The sequence below is a fragment of the Neovison vison genome, chromosome 14 (genome assembly GCF_020171115.1).
Source record: "Neovison vison isolate M4711 chromosome 14, ASM_NN_V1, whole genome shotgun sequence".
NCBI lineage: Eukaryota > Metazoa > Chordata > Mammalia > Carnivora > Mustelidae > Neogale > Neogale vison.
The window spans coordinates 31,194,787-31,218,028 of NC_058104.1; the positions used below are offsets into that span (position 1 = coordinate 31,194,787).

General features: G+C 41.6%; 1 protein-coding gene across 1 annotated transcript; it reads right to left on the minus strand.

Moving 5' to 3' along the window:
* Nucleotides 1-2,019: 2,019 nt before the first annotated feature.
* Nucleotides 2,020-10,820, minus strand: LOC122895873 (acyl-coenzyme A synthetase ACSM4, mitochondrial-like). The gene is made up of 3 exons (XM_044233643.1): nucleotides 10,233-10,820; nucleotides 7,484-7,694; nucleotides 2,020-2,231 (listed from the first exon to the last, which is right to left on the minus strand). Exons 1-3 carry the CDS (start codon nucleotides 10,428-10,430, stop codon nucleotides 2,020-2,022), a joined length of 621 nt encoding a protein of 206 aa, XP_044089578.1. The 5' UTR covers nucleotides 10,431-10,820.
* Nucleotides 10,821-23,242: the final 12,422 nt, after the last annotated feature.

Genomic DNA, 23,242 nt, shown 5'->3' on the forward strand with positions numbered 1-23,242 from the left:
GTGGTAGATCAGTATTTAAACACAAGAAAGTGGTAGATCAGTATTTAGACACAAGTCTGACTCTCTTGGAGTGCCTGGATGGCTCAGTCAGTTAAGTGTCTGCCTTCAGCTTAGGTCATGATCCCAGAATCCTGGGATCAGAGCTCTGAGTCAGACTCCCTTCTCAGCAGGGAGTCTGCTTCTTTCTATTCCCTGTTCTCACTTGCTCTCTCTCTCAAGAAAAAAAAAATCTGACTCCCAATGTATATTCTTAATCAGTTTGTCTCTCTGTTCATCTGTACATTGAATGCCATAGTCTCATTGACTTCCCTCCAACTTCTAATTTAAATATAAATGATTCAATCTGACTACTCATCTGTGCTAAACAATCCTTTAACCCTCAGTCACCCTGGACTCGTAAACATGTACTGTACCTACTCTGAAATTTATATTTCTTGCATTAGTACTTTATCCAGTGCTCGTGTTATGCCCTGGTGGAGTGTGCAGTTCATAGATGATTTCAGTTCCAAATGGAGGTATTTCTTATTTGTTGAACTGTCTGAGATTCCACCATTAGGGATCCATTCTTAGGAGCACTGACTACAGTGGAAAAAGTAAGAGGAGCAGGAGGAGGATCTAGAAGTGGTCAACGAAGTAAAACTAAATAGTAACACAATTAAATTTAAACATAGATTATTTAACCAAGTCTCAGCTGTAGGAATGAATTACCCAAGAATCCTCAGAAAAAGTTTTAAGGAGAAAGACTCATGCATGTGTAGGGTATAAAACTGGAGAAGAAAATTGGAGGGAAAGAGATTTATTCACTTTTGCCCTCAAGAACCTATGTCCATAAAATGCCAAGTTTGCCTTAGAGAAGCATACATGTCCAGCTAGACTCCAGCAGTGGCGGGACGAAGCACATCGAGGGAGGCTGGGGTCAGGAGTTCAGGGCACCCAGCAAGGCTGAGCCAAGAGGTGGGTAGGAACAAAGAGCCAGACCAAACGTGGCTTCCCCATGGAAAGACCCAAGTTCAAATGGCTTCAGAGTTAGGCTGTAATCTGGGGCTCAGGCTGTTGGGCATGTTTCCTGTCCAACTGTGGGTGTGAGGAAAATGCATGTGTGCACAAGTGCTGTGAGCACAGAGCCAGTGAAAGGCATGGGGTGTCATTCGATCAAATGGGAGGCAGGAGCCAGTTGGCAGAGGTAAGGGCATGCAGGTATTATGTATTTATCCTATCTTACTTCACACTATATTATTTATTTATTTTATTTATTTTTTATTTATTTTCAGCATAACAGTATTCATTATTTTTTCACCACACCCAGTGCTCCATGCAAGCTGTGCCCTCTATAATACCCACCACCTGGTACCCCAACCTCCCACCCCCACCACTTCAGTCCCCTCAGATTGTTTTTCAGAGTCCATAATCTCTCACGGTTCACCCCCCCTTCCAAATTCCCCCAACTCCCTTCTCCTCTCTATCTCCCCATGTCCTCCATGCTATTTGTTATGCTCCACAAATAAGTGAAACCATATGATAATTGACTCTCTCTGCTTGACTTATTTCACTCAGCATAATCTCTTCCAGTCCCGTCCATGTTGCTACAAAAGTTGGGTATTCATCCTTTCCGATGGAGGCACAATACTCCATAGTGTATATGGACCACATCTTCCTTATCCATTCATGTTGATGACTTCCAGGTTTGTCTCTTTAGATCCTTGAGTCTGAGCGTCATGTATCTATCACCTGCTAGACATTTGGATCTTCACAAACTCCTCAATCTTAATATGTCCAACTTTAAGCTCTTTCTCGAGCTGATACTATCCACCCATTCAGTCACCCATGTTATAAAGCAGCTCAACCTGGACTCCTTCCTTCATCCTCCAAGTTTAGTAAATCTTATATTAGGTGATTCTTTTATGGGAAGGAGTTTGGGTCAACTGACACAATTGCTAAGTCCTCGGAGGCAAGGAGGCTCCAAGATATAGTTGTGACTGATTTTATTGTGGGTACTGCAGATGAGGCAGGGGAAACCACTCACTGAAATAATTCCTGGAAGCTGAGCCACCCACTCTGGCTGTGTGGAGACACCAGGAGTTTGCTCTTCAAGTCAGGACATTCAGAGATGATGGACTCCACTGCCGGGACCACCTCTTCACTCGCCACAATACACTTGGCCTCGGATGCTTGCAGCCGATAAAGAATATCTTTTGCTCTCAGCTGGGTTGTTCCTGGCATGAAGACCAGCCCTGGGAAGGAGAGAGAGCCCTGAGTTGAAACAGATCTCTTGTCCCTTAGGCAAGATAATGGACTGTGGAAGCAGGCTTTGTACTTGGGTGGGGAATACAGACTTTAGCTACTCCTGTCTTGATCCCCAGGGATATCCCACAGGACCCTGGTCACTGGGTAATCCTTCGAACAGTGGCTTCAGAGTCTAATAGTCCTTGGGTCTAATTCTGTCCTTGTGACTTATTAGCTTTGTGACCTTGAACATGTTACTTGATCTCTCTGTGCCTTCCTTTCCTTATCTTTAAAATGGGGAAAATAATAGTAAGCGTCTGGCATATAGTAGGCAATATAATGGTGGGCCGTTATTATGTAACATTTTTGTGGAACATCATTATGTAATGCTTAAATAGCACTTTACAGCTCATAAGAAATTTTCAGGAATATTATCTTACTCAATCTTCTGAACCAGTGGTCTCCAAAGTTAGTTCTGCAAGGTAATCCACTAAAGATGAGAAGAATTAGAATTTTAAAAAGTTGTATTGAGAGAGTGGTATTCTTTATGTTTTAATCTCATTTTGTGTATATTTTATAACACGCATGCTATACTGTGCAGAAGAACAGTACAAGTAATTATATCCAGATGGGAGGATGTGTATCCCAAATATCTTTATTGATAGATTGTGCAGTTAGAAGAGCTTGGAGGCCACTGTTCTCAGTAGCCATGTGGGCCCATGCTGTTAGAATTAGAGATTCAGTCACAGCCAGTGAGTGGCCGAGTCAGCCCTGAAACTCGGGTCTTCCCCGTGGTCTGGAATCGTCAAACTCTGCCTACGCTCCTTTGGCAATGCCTAGTTTGTCCCACCCGTTCACTCCACTCTAAACACTGGCCTGAGACGGGCCTGATTTTAAAATACCAGTTCCTTATGAGAAGAGCGTGTGTGGGAGAATTCGATGAAAGAAAGAGGGATGGTGGTTTGCTCTTTCTAAAGTGAATCAGCGAAGGAAAGAGAAGTGTATGTAAAGTATTACAAATAGCCACTACCATTTATTGAGTATCATTATGTGTCTGTTATCTCGCTCAAAAACCAATCCCAGTGTACAGATGAAAACGAGCCCAGCGGTCACAAAGTCAGTAAGTGGCAGGACCAGAATTCAGATATATTTCCTAGACTCCCCAAACCTGTGCTATATAGCAGACTACTTATTTCTTGCTAAGTTTCCTATTCAGTGAAATGGGGATATGTGGATTTGAATTCCTAGAAAGGAGACTATACTCATTCAAATATATATATATATAATTTATATATAAAAAATAAGTTTTTATTTATTTATTTATTTATTTATTTGATAGACAGAGATCACAAGTAGGTGGAGAGGCAGGCAGAGAGAGGAAGCAGGGTCCCCGCTGAGCAGAGAGCCCAATGTGGGGCTCCATCCCAGGACCATGAGATCTTGACCCGAACTGAAGGCAGAGGCTTTAACCCACTGAGCCACCCAGGCGTCCCTTGTTGAATATATTTTAAAAGCTCTCACTTGTCATCCCCTCTTGGGAACATGAATAAATATATGACATAAGGAAGTTAAGAAAATACCTAACCAGATCTCAGATAGTATACTCCATATAAAATATGATTATTTATTTTGCAAACACTTGTGGGCTTTTTTAAAGAACATTTTATTACTTTATTTGTTAGAGAGCACAAGTAGGGGGAGCAGTAGGTAGAGGGAGAAGAAGGCTCCTTGGGCAGCAGATGCAAGACTTGATCCCAGGCCCCTGGGATCATGACCTGAGCTGAAGGCAGACCATTAACGGACTGAGCCACCCAGGCTTTCCACAAACACTTATTCTTAGTGGCTCAGGAATTATTAATACTGTTGGTAGATTTGTGATATGAATGTGTTCAATGGATATCATGAGGGTTAAGAAAAAGTTCTCTTCTGGTGGATTTCAGACTCTATACACTCTATAGCAAAAGCAAAATATTTTGCCACATGATACAATACAGCATCTCACCATTCACTCAGAAGATTTAATAACTCTGAACTAGAAAATAATCCTCAGCTGCTTGTTTAACATTTAATTAACTGAATGTTTTGATGATTTGGCTTGTGGGTTCATTTTTAATCTTGGCATTTCCCAAATTGCTTAAATTATGTTATGTAATATTGAGTACATTTTTAATGACAAGCCATCTTTAATCTCCTTTAACCCAATGTTGGTTTCACATTTCCAAGTTCCTTTTTATACTGGATGTAAAAAGAATTTTATTTCTTACTTTCTTAAAAATTTAATATTGAGGGCACCTGGGTGGCTCAGTGAGTTAAAGCCTCTGCCTTCGGCTCAGGTCATGATCTCAGGGTCCTGGGATGGAGCCCCTCATCAGGTTCTCTACTCAGCGAGGAGCCTGCTTCCCCCCCCCCCCGCCTGACTCTGCCTACTTGTAATCTCTGTCAAATAAATAAATAAAAATCTTTAAAACATAAAAAAAGCTTACAAAAGTTAATATTGACAGTAATTAAGAGCATTTTTCAACACCATTATGAAATCCTTGTAGTTGGTCTTTTTAATGATATCCCATCATGTTGAGGTATCATAATTTCAACTAGCAATGAACATACCTCTACTAAACTTTGTTAGCTAGAATGGCCAAAATTAACAAGACAATAAACAACAAGTATTGGAAAGGATGTGGAGAAAGGGGAACCCTCTTACACTGTTGGTGGGAATGCAAGTTTTGGTGCAGCCACTTTGGAAAATAGTGTGGAGGTTCCATAAGAAAATAAGTCATAATTTATTTAATCATTTCTATATAGTTTCCAGTTTTTTCCTCTTATTAATGATAGTGTAACAAACATCCTTGTGTCCTCTATGGTAGTTTTTCCTCTAGTCTTCTTATTTATTTTTAATTGATTTATAAACATTTATGTCATGCTCTGGAGTAGGGATTGGCAAACTTTTTCAGTAAAGGGCCAGATAGTAAATATTTTAGGCTTTGTGGGCCATCCCATCTCTGTCTCAGTGAATAATTCTGCCACTGTGGAGCATAAAGGGCCACACACAATAAATAAATGAGAAAGCATGACTATATTCCATTAAAATTTTAAAACTTTATTTATGAAAACAGGTGGCCAACCCATAGGCAATGGTTTTTGCCAATCTCTGTCCTAGAGGGGAAAACAGTACTGTGGAATTTTTATTTGAGGTACGTTATAAATTACTACTTGGGTACAAAATGTGTCATTGAATACATTAATTAATTAATTTTTGCCTAGAAAGAGGCAGAAGGAGGGGCCTGGGTTGCTCAGTCATTAATAGTCTGCCTTTGGCTCAGGTCAGGATCTTAGGGTCCTGGGATTGAGCCCTGCATGGGCTCCCTGCTCAGCGGGAAGCCTACTTCTCCCTCTCCCCCCCCCACTTCATGTATTCCCTTTCTTGCTCTCTCTCTCTGTGTCATATGAGTAAATAAAACCTTAAAAAATAGAGAGAGAGAAAGAGAGGCAGAGGCTTTCCAACTGGTTTCCACAGTCATATTCTTTTTTTTTTTTTTTTAAGATTTTATTTATTTATTTGACAGACAGATCACAAGTAGGCAGAGAGGCAGGCAGAGAGAGGGGGGAAGCAGGCTTCCGGCTGAGCAGAGAGCCCGATGTGGGGCTCCATCTCAGGACCCTGAGATCATGGCCTGAGCCAAAGGCAGAGGCTTAACCCACTGAGCCACCCAGGTGCCCCCACAGTCATATTCTTTTTTTTTTTTTTTAAGATTTTATTTATTTATTTGACAGACAGATCACAAGTAGGCAGAGAGGCAGGCAGAGAGAGGGGGGAAGCAGGCTTCCGGCTGAGCAGAGAGCCCGATGTGGGGCTCCATCTCAGGACCCTGAGATCATGGCCTGAGCCAAAGGCAGAGGCTTAACCCACTGAGCCACCCAGGTGCCCCCACAGTCATATTCTTTTTTTTTTTTTTTTAAGATTTTTATCTATCTATTTGACAAACAGAGATCACAAGTAGGCAGAGAGACAGGCAGAGAGAGAGGGAGAAGCAGGCTCCCTGCTGAGCAGAGAGCCCAACGTGGGGCTCGATCCTAGGACCCTGGGATCATGACCTGAGCCGAAGGCAGAGGCTATTACCCACTGAGCCACTCAGGTGCTCCCCACAGTCATATTCTCATAAGTCCTTACATTACTTTTTTTTTTTTTTTTTTTAAGATTTTATTTGTTTGACGGAGAGAGACACAGCAAGAGAGGGAATACAAGCAGGGGTACTAGGAAAGGGAAAGCAGCCTTCCCGCTGAGCAGGGAGCCCAATGCGAGGCTTGAGCCCAGGAACCTGGGATCCTGACCTGAGCCAAAGGCAGATGCTTAATGATTAAGCCACCCACGTGCCCCAAGTCCTTACATTCTTACAATGCTTTTTCATCCTTTAATATTTTCATGTTAGGGAGAATCCAAATGTATTCAATAAAGTAAATTCTGTATCATCTAGATAAATACATCATAGCCATCTCTGCCAAGAGGCATAGTTAGCCCCATTTGCTTTGATACAGTTTTGTGTTTAAATCCCAATTGCGGGGCACCTGAGTAGCTCAGTTGGTTTAGTGTCTGACTCTTGATTTCAGCTCAGATCATGATCTCACAGTTGTGGGACTGAGCCCCCCATTGGGCTCCACACTGAGATTCTCTCTCCCTCTCCCTCTGCCCTTCTCCTCTCTATCTCAAAAAACAAATAAATAAAATTTAAAAAAATAGAAAAACAGATTCCAATTGCATAACTTTCTAGCTGTGTGACTTTGGACAATCTTCTTAAGATCTCTGAACCTCGGTTTCCTCCCTTGCAAACTTTTTTTTTTTTTTGCAATACTCATATCTTAACAAGAATAGTTGTTATTATTATCCCATCATAGAATAATGATAATTATTATTACTAATAATTGTTATTAATTAATAATAGAAAATCAACTCTTATTTTTCTGTTTTTTGTAAGCATAGCTTCAGTTGGAACTAACAATTCAGAAAAACATCAAATTTCATTCTCTCTCTGTTTCTGCATGACTTAGAAATGTTAGATATTGGGGCACCTGGTGACTTAGGTCATGACCACAGGGTTGTGAAGTGGAGCCCAAGTCTGGTTCTGTGCTCGGTGCAGGGTCTGCTTGAGATTCTGTCTCCTCTCTCTCCTCCCCCGACCTATTCACACCCACTAGCGTGCATGCTTTCTCTAAGATGAATAAATAAAACTTTTTAAAAAAAGAAATGTTAAATATTGGCACTCACCTGTCCGCATACAAGCCACGTTTACAAGCCACCACTCTGGGATACGAGGCAGAATGACGGCCACTCGGTCTCCCCTCTTCAGGCCACAGGGGTCGGTGAGCACATTGGCAGCCTTTCGGGACAAGGAGCCCAGTTCTTCAAAGCTCCATTTCACCTCGTCCCCTTTGCCATTCACCCACCACAGGGCTGGGTTGGCTGGTCTCTCTCCTGCCTGGCCATGGGCACATGGGAAAGAAAGCAAGCTTGCATGACTGGTCCACCAAATAGATGGGACATCTGCCATTACCTCCCCTCAGCACCCATGCTGGTGGATTCCGGTAACAGCACCCCAGTTTGTCTTTGGGGGAACTACTCCTCTCCTACTGAGTACAGCTTAGGTGAGGCAACCCATCAGGGTAATTGTCCACCCACCAGTGGGTGGCATGTGACCCATGTGGGGCAAGTCAGGCCTTCTCTCCCAGATTTTGAGTTCTCTAAGAAGAACTGAAAGATTCAATATGGTTGAAACAAAACTTGTGTATGGGCTTTTGGTGCTTACGACCCCCCAGGGAGCTGTCCTGGTTTCCTGGTCTCGCTGAGACTGACTGTCCAGTTTTATGAGCATTCCCATGTCCAATAAGGTTTTTTTCTTGCTTAAGTTAGATTATGTTCCATCTAAATAAACCCAATTTTCGTACTAAGGTTGATTAGGAACTATATGTATGTATGTATGTGTGTGTGTATACATACACACACACACACACACACACACACACATATATAATTATTATTTTTTTTTAACTCCAAAGACTGAAGTATGGCTTTTATAGGTAACAAAGAACAAGATGGTGGACCTTTGGGGGAGGTTCATCGAGGGATTGATTTCTGGAGGAAACTTCTCATATCATTCTCAGAGTACACTGTTTATGTTGCAAAACCCCTGTGTTTTATATGTTACCTGGGACAAAAATTTATTCCTCCTTTCTTTCCCTATCTGGGATATCTGGAATTCTCCTTTTACCTTCCCTGGTTGGAAACTGTTTCAAAACTCAATTTCCATTTTACTTCCTCTGTGAAGGTTTCCTTAGGCTCCTCTTCTTCTCCTTCCTGACTTCTCTGTGTTTCTGCAGAATTATGCGCAAATGCCAGGTGACTCCATTACACTGTATCACATGCCCTGCACGATGGGTATAAGCTCCCTAAGATCAGGGGCTGTTTCCCATACCCTTGGGGCTGGTGACCTTGGATAAGGAGCTTAACTTCTATGAGGTTATTTTCCTTATCTGCAACCCCCCAGGTTGGTGATGGGGATTTGTTGAAATAACAGGTCAGCATTGCTCAACCTTTAGTCATTGGAATATCACTATTTTTGCCAGATCTGTCTACACCTGTGCTATTGTTCTTTATATTTTTCTTTACATTCATTCACTTTTTTGGTACACATTTATTTAAGAAGGAAAATGCATTTACTTGTCACCATAATTAGAGAACCAGTACTGCTTGTTAAAATAGGTTACTGAAAAATAAAATAAATATATTAAACACAAAATATACCCAGAGATTTTCAACTTCTACCTGCTCTTTTTTTCAAAAGAGAGTATTTAATAGTATTTAATAGGAGAGCTATTAAAGATGTACATGGATTTAAAGGAAGACTATCCCCTCAATTTAATAGGAAAGATTGATTCAACGTTGTTTGAAAGCTTGTATATCTTCTGAGGCACAGGCTCTTGCAGTGAATTTTGGGAAGCACTGATAGGTAAGTATCTAGCTCAGTGCCCGGCATGGGGTGGGGTCAGTAAGCAGGGACTTGACCTGAGGCTACACTGCAAACGCTCAACGCTTTTTGCTTTATTCTTCTCAATGTTTTCTCTCCTAATCACTCCAGTGATGACTATTATAAAATAGAGGCAATGTCTACAATAGCCAAACTATGGAAGGAGCTGAGATGCCTTTCAACAGATAAATGGATAAAGAAGATGTGGTCTATGCACACAGTGGAGTATTTATTACTCAGCCATCAGAAAGGATGAATAACCACCATTTGCATCATGGATGGAAATGGAGGGGATTATGCTAAGTGAAATAAGTCAAGCAGAGAAAGACAATTATCGTATGGTTTCACTCATATGTGGAACATAACTACTAGCACGGAGGACCATAAGGCAGGGGAGGGAAATCTGAAGGGGGAGAAATCAGAGAGGGAGACAAACCATGAGACAGCATGGACCCTGGGGGAAAACAAACAGGGTTTCAGAGACGAAGAGAGTTGGGGATGGAGTTGGCGGGTGATGGGTGTTAAGGAGGGCATGTGTTGTTATGGGCACTGGGTGTTATATGCAACTAATGAATCATTGAACACTACATCAAAAAATGAATGATGTACTTATACAATGGCTAACATAAATAAATAAATAAAATCAAAGTTCAAATTATTGCTTTTTGAATAAGCCTGTGACCAGCTCAAACAGATGAATAGAAAGCAAAGAGCTGCTGTGTGGGACTTGGAGAAAATGCAGGAAAAGAGGCAGGACTCTGTGAGTAACCACCTTGCTCTGGACTGAGGAGGCTCCAGAGAAAGACAGCACGGGGAGTTGTGGATCAAAGACCTCCCCTGGGGAGAGAGGAGGGCAAGGGGAAAAGAAACAAAGAAAACCAAGAAGGAGGAAAGAACTGAAGTGAGAGTGGCGAATGGACCATGGAACAAGGAAATGGAACCCTGAGACAGTTGTGGATGCCAAGCATCTAACAGAAGCCTGTCAAGTCATACCTTCTCCTTTTGGGACCACTGGTCCAGCACATCCCCAGCAAAGTTAAAGTTCTTAGGCAGTGACTTCTCACAGCGATTTATGGCTTCAAAGTCAGCAAGAGTCAGAGGCGACCAAAGCTGGTGATCTTTGTGAAGGTACCGGCCAGCCGGCTTGGCAAGCCAGATGAATCTGAATGGCTGGTATCGGAAAAAAATCATTGTGATTCCCAAAGGGCTTTGCCAACTGATGTGGATGTGGAAGTTCTGCAGCCTGTGAGGAGAGGTGAATGGAGAGCGTTAGTTTCTTTGGATGCTCTGTGGTGAGACTGGGAAGTGGATTGTGGCTGTGTGCTCCCCCACCCCCGGGGAAGCTGGGGGACACCTGGAGAAGACTCATGATTCTTCTATGCTGTGGCACTCAGCTGCTCACCAGTCTCCCTGCCACTGGCCTCTCCCTCTTCATTCTGTCTATGATTAGATTATTCTTAAAAACAAAACAAAATAAAACCAACGATTATAGAACTGTTGAGTTCCCATCTTCTGTCCCTACCCTCTCTCCCAACCAAACAATAGACACACAGAATATTTCCTGCCACAAGGGACGTGCAAGCCCTGCTTCTGTCTGTTTCATACTCGATTCTAACTGTATTTTCCAATTCCTCTCCTTGAATTTCCTCTTCCAGTAAAAGCACTCACTTTTCAGGAATGTCCATTTCTAGCTCTAAGATTTCGTCTGTCATTCCCCTTCTGGCTTCTCCGCCATCCTTTCCCATCAAATTCTTCATTATAAGTGGTTAGGAACCTTGATTTAAGTCCTGGATCAGCAACTTTCTGATGGTAGGACCCTGGGGAAATCACTTACCCTTGCTGCACCTGAATTTTCTCATCTGTAAAATGGGGGAGGAATATAATACCTGTCTCCTAGGATTTTTATGAGGATTTAATAAGATAATGTGTGTAAAATGACCAGCATATAGACAATACCTCCAACGTGTTAACTAATGCTTTTGTTAAGATTATTTTCTTAGTACCACGGTAGCATATGTTCATGAAATAATGAATCAGGAGAGCTGGACTTTACTCCAACTCTTTCAAAACTACCTTTGTGATACTAGTAAAGTCATCTTCCTACTGTCATCTGTAATTTAACATTTCTTTTTTTTTTTCTAAAATTTTAAAAAAGATTTTATTTATTTATTTGCTGGCAATCATAAGTAGGCAGAGAGGCAGGCAGAGAAAGAGAAAGGGGAGGAAGCAGGCTCCCTGCTGAGCAGAGAGCCCGATGCAGGGCTTGATCCCAGACCTTGAGATCATGACCTGAGCCAAAGGCAGAGGTTTAACCCACTGAGCCACCCAGGTGCCCCTAATTTAACATTTCTTTAAAAATAATACTGTTATTTCTTCCTCTGAATTTCCATATTATGCGTCAGTACTCCTCACATGACAGTTTTCTACCTTATATTATTGTTTTCAATGTCTGTGTCTTGTATCCCTAACCTACGTAGATCGTGCGGGTAGAGGCTGTGTATCTTATTCTTACTACTTAACATGATGTTATGACTTACTTCTTTGATAAAGGTTTTTTGCTGAAGATGAATGCCCTTATCTTTTTGCCTTCTGGTCCCACTTAGTTGCCTTGTATGGGATGGAAAAATCTGCAGGTGCAAAGGGTGCCTAAGTCTGCCACATGGTGATAACATAAACAGCAGAACAAAGGATGCAGGGAGTACCATTCCCTCATTGTTTTGGCCAAGCCTTCTTTGCTGCTCAGGGTGACATGTAAAGAAGCAGGAGGCCCATTTAGTGCAAATGCAATTTACTCTAACCCAGGAAGAGCTATTTCTGGCAATACCATTGGTATTATGTTCTCCATTATTACAAGGAAGAAAGAAGAGGGACCACCTGCGCAATATGGTGGAGGTAGCAAGAGTAGAGAAGGGTGGGGAGAGGGAAAGTAGTGGGGGCCATGCCTATGATTTAGCATTTTGCCAAAAGTGACACCCTATTTCTCTCCCAAACCCACACCCACACCCGTGAGTATGCACATATGCAACACGCATACTTGCATTCACACTTGCCTCTCTGGATGCCCTTCGCCAAGTTGCTTAATATCACCAAGTTTCATTTCATCTGTGCAATGAGATTAATGGTAGTACCCTCTTCACTGGTTAGTCATGGGGTTTAAGTAAGCACCTTATCATAGTGCCGATGGGTAACTAGGGCTCAGTGAACATTGCATGTTAAAAATCAAACTTCACAGCTGTTTATGTCAGAAGGCTTTCACTGTTTGAGATCCAAAAAAAAAAAAAACCCTAGAAGAGCTATTGGATTGGAGCCCCCATTTTGGTGGTTTTCTTTCTTTCTTTTTTTTTTTTTTTTTTGCCTTTTTTAATGCTCTGTCACTTGTGCTCCAGGCTCTTGGGCCTGAACTCAACTGCCATCAGTCTGAAGTATTCTAGTCTTCACTTCCATCATTTTGAGCTGATCATGACCTGAGCCAAAGGCAGAGGCTTAACCCACTGAGCCACCCAGGCGCCCAAGCAGATAGTTTTTAATACAAATCTCCTTCATCTTTTCCTCCAAATTGAAAAATCAGTTGTTGTGATTTCCTGTATCACCGCAGGTAAATATGCCATATCATCAAATTAACACCAAAAAATCTGAAACTAAATATCATAAAATAGATCTGATCTGAATTCTTCATTACCTCCATTATCTGCATAATCAGTGAAATAGGTCTTGTATATGCAAACACAATCATTACTAATAAAGTAGTAATCAGGGTATTACAGGTGAGAATCTTTCAATTAAACTGTAAAAATTTTTTGCCGGTAACATTTCTTCTTTCTGTCTCTTTAGTCTGCTATTGATTTTCTGGGTAAATTTGTACATATAAGCCTTTATGGAGACTGTGAAACTTGGAAGAGTCTCCATTTTGCATTGAACACAGCCATTTCCTGACTTTGGATCCTGTGGGAAGTTGATGATTCCAGGGTCAAATCTGAAAATCACTGACTCTTTTAGGTCAAGACATTATCTAAGTAGAAATTTGTATATATACATATTTAACAAAATATTTCCTGAAGATATCTGTAAAAGTGAGAGAATTTGAGTAGGTTATTTCTAAAGTCTTAGTGATTTCCAGTGCGTTAAGGGAACAGTGGAAGGATGTTTGAGCAATTAATGTGCACTCAGCGCTCTGTTTTTTATACAATATCTTGTTTACTTATCTCAACACCCTTCGGAGGCAGGCATTTTGTTTTATTTTTATTTTTAAAAATTTTTGAGAGAGAGAGACAGAGAGAGCACCTGAATGGAATGGGGTGGGGGGCAGAGGGAGGAGAGAGAATCCTAAAGGGGCTCCAGGCTAGGTTAAGCCCGACATAGTCCTTTGTCTCACAATCCTGAGATCTTAACCCACTGAGCCACCCAGGCGCCCTTAAAGATTTTATTTGTTTATTTGACAGACAGAGATTACAAGTAGACAGAGAGGCAGGCAGAGAGAGACAATCCAGAGATCTTAACCCTGAGACCATGACTTGAGGCGAAATCAAGAGTGCAGGCATCTACCAGACTAGCCAACCAGGCGCCCTAGGCATTGTTTACCTATAAAGTGACTGAGGCTCTGATGGTTGAATAATTAACAAAAGCCATTCGTGGAGCACCAAGCACAAATTTTAGCCTGCATTTGTGTTCTCCAGGGCCAAGCCAAGGAAATGCTATCACAGATTTTTGCTATATTTCTATCACCTTTCATAAGGTAGAACAGTCCTTTTTCCTGTCAAAGGGACATTTATCTGGGGTTGATCAGCAGTTACCCAATTACAGCAAGATGATGGGACTCTTTGTGCTCTGTTCTGTACATTTAAACATACTCTCACAACTTCTCATTTACTAGAATCACTTCCATGTTACCACATGCATATTTTCCTTACCAGAAAATGGTATTATTGATCCAGAAAGGCCTTCAGCTTCTTCACAAAGACTCAGCTCCGTATCTGCCAAAAAACTGGTTCCTTCCTTCTTTTCTTTTGGTGGCATCTATGCCATTATCATCCAGAGTCTCTGGTGCACAGTGGGAGGATCATAATCCCGTGGGAGGAGAGCTGATGTTTCTTTGGACACCTGTGGTTAAAGCAACAGCAGTTTATGAGACACAGCTGGGAGGGGAGAGAGGAAATGCAGCAGCATTTCCTCTTACGGTTCAGTGCTAAGCCCCAGCACATTAGTGGATTACTCTTGTCCATGGAGCTGAGGATATCAAGATCCATACTGTTCCATGGCCTATTATCAGAGTCTCTCATGATTTTCAAGTAGCCTAGGATATTGGCATGCTTGATTCTTGTGGCTTAGCTGGACATAGCCTGTCATCCTGGCAAAGGACAGCTAAGGAATCATATCTGAAGTCTCAACTCATTGATTAGAGTAGATCACGAGAAATCCTTCAAACTCCTAGCTTTTATTGAGTGTTGGCTTTTATTGAATGTTTTAATGGAATGTTTTATTGAATGTTTATTGAATGTTGGCAATCTCATTTGGAAATAATTTCGAGACAGTATTGCTGACTGGTTTGAACATAAACGTTTCCTGCTTGAAACTTTGTGAATATCAGTTGCTGCCAAGAGGAATTGGGTTTAGTGAAGTCCGTGCCTAAATGTTGCTTGTTGATGACAGTGATCAGTGACATTTTTCACCTCCAGAGTTCATTGGTACCCCACATGATATCCAGAAGAGAGTGTCTGGGCTCAGACATTATGAGGGTTCCTTTGTCCTTTAATGAACAAAGTCCCAAGGTTAAGTTGAGTGTTGTAGACTGAATAAAGGCTCTCCAAAGATGTCCATGTCCTAGCATCCAGAAACTGTACTATGTTAGCTTATCCAGCAAAAGGAACTTTGCAGATATCATTAAGTTAAGGGCCTTGAGATGGGTAGATTATCCTAGTTTATCTGGGTGGGTCTGATGTAATTACAAGAGGGAAGAGAGTACCTGGACAGTAACACAGGCTCAACAAATGATAGTGCTCATTAGGAGGTGGCATCCTCCTCCCCCACACATTCCATTTCCCTGTTCCTAACAAGAAACAATAGAGCTCAACACAGGCTGAGCTGCCATGCTGGGTGGGTGCGGAGACATTGCTGGAGGAAGTGAAATTTGAATTGGGCTTTGGAAATGGCAAGACTATGAGTAGGTGGGAAGGCGAGCTAAGAGGGATCTCCGGAAGGGACCTCAACATGGAGGAGGCCCAGCTGCACCTGGATCTTCCTATGGTTTGGCTCATCAATACATTCTTGTTTTCCCTCATTTTTTAAAAATTCAAATTTTAGTTAGTTAATATACATGGAATATTGGTTTCTGGAGTAGAATCCAGTTTTTCCTTCCTTACATACAACACCAGTGCTCATCACAAGTGACCTCCTTAATATCTATCACCCATCTAGCCATCTCCCCTCCCTCCAGCACCTCCCGCCATCAACTCTCAGCTCGTCCTCTAGTGTTGGAAGTCTCTTATGGCTTGTGTCCCTCTCTCCTTTTTCTTTTCTTTCTTCCCATGTGTTCATCTGTTTTTTTTTTTCTTAAATTCCATATGTGAGTGAGATCTGTGGTCTTTTTCCCTGACTGATTTATTTCATGCAGCATAATACACTCTAGCTCCACCCATGTCATTGGAAATGGCAAGATTTCATTCTTTTTGATGGCTGAGTAATATTATATATACCACATCTTCTTTATCCATTCATCAGTTGTTGGACATTTGGGCTTCTCCATAGTTTGGCTATTGTTGATAATGCTGCTATAAACATCTGTGTGCACGTACCCCTCCAAATCTCTAATTTTGTATCCTTTGGCTAAATACCTAGTAGTACAGTTGCTGGATCATAAGGTTATTCTATTTTTAACTTTTTGAGGAACCTCCAGACTGGTTGCACAAGTTTGTGCCAACAGTGCAAGAGGTTCCCCTTTCTCCACATCCTAACCAATACCTGTTGTTTCTTGTATTGTTCATTTTACCTGTTCTGACAGGTGCGAAGTGGTATCTTATTGTGGTTTTGATTTGTATTTCCCTGATGATGAGTGACGTGAAGCATCTTTTTATGTGTCTATTAGCCATTTGGATGTCTTCTCTGGAAAATTATCCGTTCATGTCTTCTGCCCATTTCTTAACTGGATTATTTGGTTTTTGGGTGTTGAGTTTGATAAATTCTTTACAGATTTTCAATACTAACCCCTTATCAGGTATGTCATTTGCAAATATCTTCTCCCATTCCATAAGTTTTCTTTTAGTTCATTGATTGTTTCCTTTACTGTGAAGAAGCTTTTTATCTTGATGAAGCTCCAATAGTTCTTTTTTGCTTTTGATTCCCTTGCCTTCAGCAATGTGTCTAATAAGAAGTTGCTATGGCCAAGGTCAAGGAGGTTCCTGGCTGTGTTCCTGTGTTCCTCCTCTAGGATTTTAATGGTTTCGCATTTAAATGTCTCACATTTAGGTCTTTCATCTATTTTCAATATATTTTTGTGTATAGTGTAAGAAAGTAGACCAGTTTCATTCTTCTGTATGTTGCTGTCCAGTTTTCCTGGCACTATTTGTTGAAGAGACTGTCTTTTTTCCATTGGATGTTCTTTCCTGCTTTGTCAAAGATTAGTTGACTATAGTCGACCATGGATGACCCCCATTAGTTGTGGGTCCATTTCTGGGTTCTCCTTTTCTTTTTTTTAAATTTTTTTTTTATTTGACAGACAGAGATCACAAGTAGGCAGAGAGGCAGGCAGAGAGAAAAAGGAGGAAGCAGACTCCCTGCTGAGCAGAGAGCCCGATATGGGGCTTGATCCCAGGACACTGGGATCATGACTTGAGCTTAAGGCAGGGGCTTTAACCCACTGAGCCACCCAGGTGCCCCTGGGTTCTCTTTTCTATTCCATTGATCTCTGTGTCTGTGTTTTTGCCCGTATCATAATGTCTTGATGATTATAGCTTTGTAACTTACCTTGAAATCTAGAATCATGATGCCTCCAGTTTTGTTTTCTTTTTCAGGGTTGCTTTGGCCATTTGGGTTTTCTTATGGTTTCACACAATTTTAAGATTGTTTTTTCTCTGTGAAAAATGCTAGTGGTGATTTGATAGGAAAAGCATTAAATTTGTAGATTGTTTTGGGTAGTATAGACTTTTTTTTTACATGACAGACAGATCACAAGTAGTCAGAGAAGCAGGCAGAGAGAGAGAAGAAGAAGCAGGCTCCCTGCCGAGCAGAGAGCCCAATGAGGGGCTTGATCCCAGGACCCTGAGACCATGACCCGAGCCAAAGGCAGAGGCTTTAACCCACTGAGCCCCCCAGGTGCCGCTGGACAGTATAGACATTTTAACAATATTTGTTCTTCTAATCCATGAGCATAGAATGCTTTTCCATTTCTTTGTGTCTTCTTCAATTTCTTTCATATATTTTCTATATTTTTCAGAGTATAAATCTTTTAACTCTTTAGTTAGGTTTATTCCAAGGTATCTTATTGTTTTTTGTGCAGTTGCAAATGGAATCAATTGCTTGATTTCCTTTTCTGCTACTTAATTATTGGTGTATAGAAATACAACAGATTTCTGCACATTGATTTTACATCCTGTGACTTTGCTGAATTCATGTGTGAGTTCTAGCAATGCATTCTTTTTTAAAAAAGATTTATTTATATGAGACAGCACAAGGGGGAGGGGCAGAGGGAGACGGAGAGAAACTCAAGTAGACTCTGCACCGAGTGTGAGCCAATGTGTTTGGGGCTCGATTCCACAACCCTGAGATAAAGACCTGCACCAAAACTGAGTTGGACACTCAACTGACTGTGCAACCCAAGCAACCCTCCAGCAATACATCCCTGATTCACCAGACCAGTAAATCCTTTTCTCCCCTCAAGTGGTATAGATTGGGATTCTGTTACTTACAACCAGAAAACAATTGACCAGTATAATACTGGTCCCTTCCAGTTTCAGGTGGGCTAGAAACAGAGTTAGGAGCCAACTAATCTTTCCATTTCACCTCTGGAACACCTCCCAACTCCTGTGTGCCCTGGAATCTTCACTTCCTATGTATCCACTACATTACCAGAGTAATCATCCTAAATACCTCTTGTTTGAAAAAACATTTTCTGGCTCACATATCGCCTTCCTCACCACTGCCAGAGTATAATCAACTACTCCCTCTTTAAACCCATTCACATGCCACGTGCAACACTTTGGTAACTAACACATAGAATGTAATGTCCTCCAGGACAGGTGCCGTGTCTTATTCATCTGTGACCCCTCTGTTCTTAGCCTGAAATCTTGTAGTGTCCAGTGATTATTCCACCCCGCCCTTGGCCTGTTTCTGTGTAGAGTTGATGTGGTCCGTATCAGTCTCCTCAACTTTCTGAAGAGGATGTCAATCCAAGTCCCACCTCAGCAGACTATCTGAACTTCGTTGCTGTTGTCCAGTTATGGTCTTCTTCAAAACCTTTATAGAATTTGTTTTTGCATTTGTTTTATGGACGCTAAGTGTGTCCATAAAATAATGCTTTTTCCCTCTCTTTCAGCTGGACAGAGGAAAGCTCTAGCCAAATTTCTGGTATACTTTTAATAGAATGGAAAGGTCTTTGCAGCATGTGTTTTATGTCCTCATCTTATTCTAGTTTTTTGTCTTGCTTTTCTACCCTACTTTGTATTTATCTTCATTTCCTCAGCTCCTTTTTTTAAAAAGATTTTATTTATTTATTTGAGAGAGAGAGAGAATGAGAAAGAGAGAGCATGAGAGGAGAGAGGTCAGCAGGAGAAGCAACTCCCTGCCAAGCAGGGAGCCTGATGCAGGACCTGATCCCAGGACTCCAGGATGATGACCTGAGCTGAAGGCTGTCGTTTAACCAACTGAGCCAACAAGGCGCCCCATCCTCAGCTCCTTTTTAAAGATTTTATTTATTTGTTTGAGAGAGAGACATAGCACTAGTATGAGTGGGGGTTGGGGAGTACAGGGGAGGAGCAGAGGGAAAGGAACAGCGGGGTAGAGAGAAGCAGACTCCCTGTTGAGCAGGGAGCCCGACATGGGGCTCCATCCCAGGACTCCAGGATCATGACCTGAGGTGAAGGCAGACAACCAACTGAGCCACCCAGATGCCCTGCTCAGCTCCTTTTTTTTTTTTTAAGAAAAATATTTCTATTCCATACCTCAATAACCACAATTATTTCCTGATGGGAGCTATCTACCTATTACGCAAGGCACAACTTCCTCAAATCTTGGCATCACATTGGCAAACCCACCATCATTTCCCCTTCCACAGTGATTTTCGTACAGTACTTTTTAAAAAACAGATTGAATCCATTCTTTATTTCCCTAAATAAAATTTTAATAATAATTTTTATTTTAGAATAGTTTTAATTTACAGAAAAGTTGCTAAGGCAGTGCAGAGAGCTCCAGGGAATGTTTTCTCCATGGTTAGACTAGGGTCACTGGTGTTGGGGAAGAAACTCAAACAGTGAAGTGCAATTCTCATTGTACCATATCAAGGGTGCTTGCTATTAACTTGTCACTGATGATGTTAACCTTAGTCACCCTCGGGGAGTATTTTCCAGGTTTTTCTACATGCACTGTTATGATGGTCATACAGTTGAGATAGGTTATTCTCAGAAGTTGGTTGCTAGGCAGACAATCTGGCTCATCTATTAGATGCTTGTTATACACCAGTAGCAGGGCCAGGACCTGGGGATATGAGACAGTACGTACGTAGTATTCTCTCCCTAGGATGTCATGAAAAACAATCCCTAATTCCCAGACAACTTACTCCTGAATTCCACTTCTCAAATATTCTCTCTCCTTAGTGCTTTCATCCAAAATTTGGGGTGCAGTCATCCAGCCATAGTCACTTGGGATCCATTTGGTTCTTTGAACATCTCTGAGGTCTTTGAATGCTTTGTTTGGTTTGTAAGAGCTGAATTCTCCCTCCTACAAGGGGTACTATGTATCCTATGCTTTCTTACTTAGTTACACAAGTGTCCTATGGGAGCATTTTACTTAAGCTAGGAAGAAAAGATAACAAGTCACCCCTGTTAAATTGCCACCAACTCTCTAATGGGTCCTTTGGAAGGGCCAAGATTACTTCCAGTGATGACAATTACCAGGAGCCTTGTTATGCAGAAGACCTCAGGGACTATGTGGACATGCAGCTGGAACCATTAGCTGGGCCTGTGGGGAACATGTTTCATCCCTGGCAAGTGAGATGGTAATTATAATCTAGCAGAGGTTTTAAGGGGGAGATTGCAAATTCTATCAGAGTAGAGAATCTACAGTTAACCACTTAGGTACACTGCTTGGATCATAGGCTGGGAAAGTTGAATCACTCCTCAGGTTTATATAAGCACAACAATCCAGATGTTAGGAGCCTAAAAGTCCTCAGGGATCTGTTTTCCACAGAAACTGTTCACCTGGTAATAACAGCTATCCTTTGCATGTGTACAGCAGTTTCTAATTTCCTGAGATCTCATGTGCTGTTATGTCAGGTAATCCTCACAAAAATCCTATGAAGTATGTACTACTAATACTACTTTACAAATGAGGAGACTGGAACTCTGAGAGGTTAATTTTAAAAAAAATTTTTTAAAGGTTATTTATTTTATAGAAAGAGAGAGAGAGCACAAGTAGACAGAACAACAGGCAGACGGAGAGGGAGAAGCAGGCTCCCCGCAGAGCAGAGAGCCCGATGTGGGACTCAGTCCCAGGACCTCAAGATCCTGACCTGAGCTGCAAGCAGACACAATGCATGGAGGCACACAGGTGCCCCCAGGGCATGTATTTTAATACTTAATTCTTTCTCTTTGTTATTGTCATCAATTATCAAGCATATTGAATTGCACTTTTACAACCTGTAATGGTGACTAATGAATTTTTTTTCAATTTATTTATTTTCAGAAAAACATTATTCATTATTTTTTACCACTCCCAGTGCTCCATGCAAGCCGTGCCCTCTATAATACCCACCACCTGGTACCCCAACCTCCCACCCGCCCCCGCCACTTCAAACCCCTCAGATTGTTTTTCAGAGTCCATAGTCTCTCATGGTTCACCTGCCCTTCCAATTTACCCAAATTCCCGCATGGGTGGTTCAGTGGTAGAATTCTCGCCTGCCAATTTACCCAAATTCCCTACTCCTCTCTAACGCCCCTTGTCCTCCATGTTATTTGTTATGCTCCACAAATAAGTGAAACCATATGATAATTGACTCTCTCTGCTTGACTTATTTCACTCAGCATAATCTCTTCCAGTCCCGTCCATGTTGCTACAAAAGTTGGGACTAATGAATTTTTTTAACTAGTAAATTTTTAAAAATATTTTTTTATTTTTTTATAAACTTATAATGTATTATTAGCCCCACGGTACAGGTCTGTGAATTGCCAGGTTTACACACTTCACAGCATTCACCATAGCACATACCTTCCCCAATGTCCATAACCCAACCACCCTCTCTGACTAGTAAATTTTTATTTATTTATTTATTTAAAGATTTTGTTTATTATTTGACAGAGATCACAATAGGCAGAGAGGCAGGCAGAGAGAGAGAAAGGGAAGCAGGCTCCCTGCTGAGCAGAGAGCCTGTTGCGGGCCTTGACCCCAGGACCCTGGGATCACCACTGGAGCGGAAGGCAGAGGCTGCAACCCACTGAGCCACCTAGGCGCCCCTGACTAGTAAATTTTTAAAGTAAGATTATAAACTGAAACACACACACATACACACACACACACCCTATGATTATTTAGGGTACATTTATTCCCCAAAATATTTACTCATTAACCTACTTTGTACCAGACTCTGTGCGGGTTCCTGGGCATACACAAGTTACAGATTCGCACTGCTCGTAGTTATTAGAATAAAAAATGTGGTGGGATTGTTAGTGCCTTTGTCACCCTTGGATGAGATGGCACATACATTAAGCCATAGCTGACCTTGAGTTGTAGTATTTTCTTTTTTTTTTAAATTTATTTATTTGACACAGAGAGAGAGAGAGAGATCACAAGTAGGTAGAGAGGCAGGCAGAGAGAGAGAGGAAGGGAAGCAGGCTCCCTGCTGAGCAGAGAGCCCAATGCGGGTCTCAATCCCAGGACCCTGAGATTATGACCTGAGCTGAAGGCAGAGGCTTAACCCACTGAGCCACCCAGGTGCCCCGAGTTGTAGTATTTTCTATGTGAACATACCAGTTAGAGTAAAAAAAAAATGGTGTTACCATTGACTTTAAACTCTACCCCTGGAATCTTCTGGCCTCGTTGGATAATTACCCTAGGGAGAGTCATTTCTTTAGAGGTTCCCAAGGGGATGAAGGGAACCTTAGATGCCAGATGTAATGATCAAAACATTGACTCCATTTCTTTCTCTAGTCCAAGTGGGCAGGTGACCAGGTGCAGCCAGAAGAAGAAAGATCTATTGTTTTCTATGAAGGGAAATGAAAACCAGTAATTAAGAGTTTAAGCCAAATTGGTGACCTGCATTTCAGGGCCCCAGACAGTGTAGGTGAGATTATCACACATACTGCTTCACACTTTACCCTAAATGTTGACACAGGAGGGAGGTATTGGGTTTACCACATTTCTCATTTATTCAGATGGATGCTCAGATCATGAGAAATAAGAAGAGAATATGCCGGCACAGTTAAGTGCCTTTGGAGCTGTGTCATTATCGTCCCTTACTCCACTGGAATATAAGCTTCATTCAAGGAGGGATTTTTGACTGTTCTGTTCACTATTCTATCTCTAGTGCTTGGGATAATGCCTGGCACATAGTAGCTTACCCAGTATTTATTGGTTGAATTCATGTATTTCTCCCACAGAAACATTAATATGGGTAGGGTCTTTTTTGGGAGACCTCTTTGCCCCTGCTTGGTTCACATATACATGCGTATACATGTTCCTTCCAAGCATGTTCCTTCCTGCATTCCATGCAGTCTGAATGGCTGTCATTTGGTCCTCCATTTATCGACTGCCTTGTCAGGTTGAATAGCTGATCATACTGAAAGAATAGAGGAATATTTTCCTCT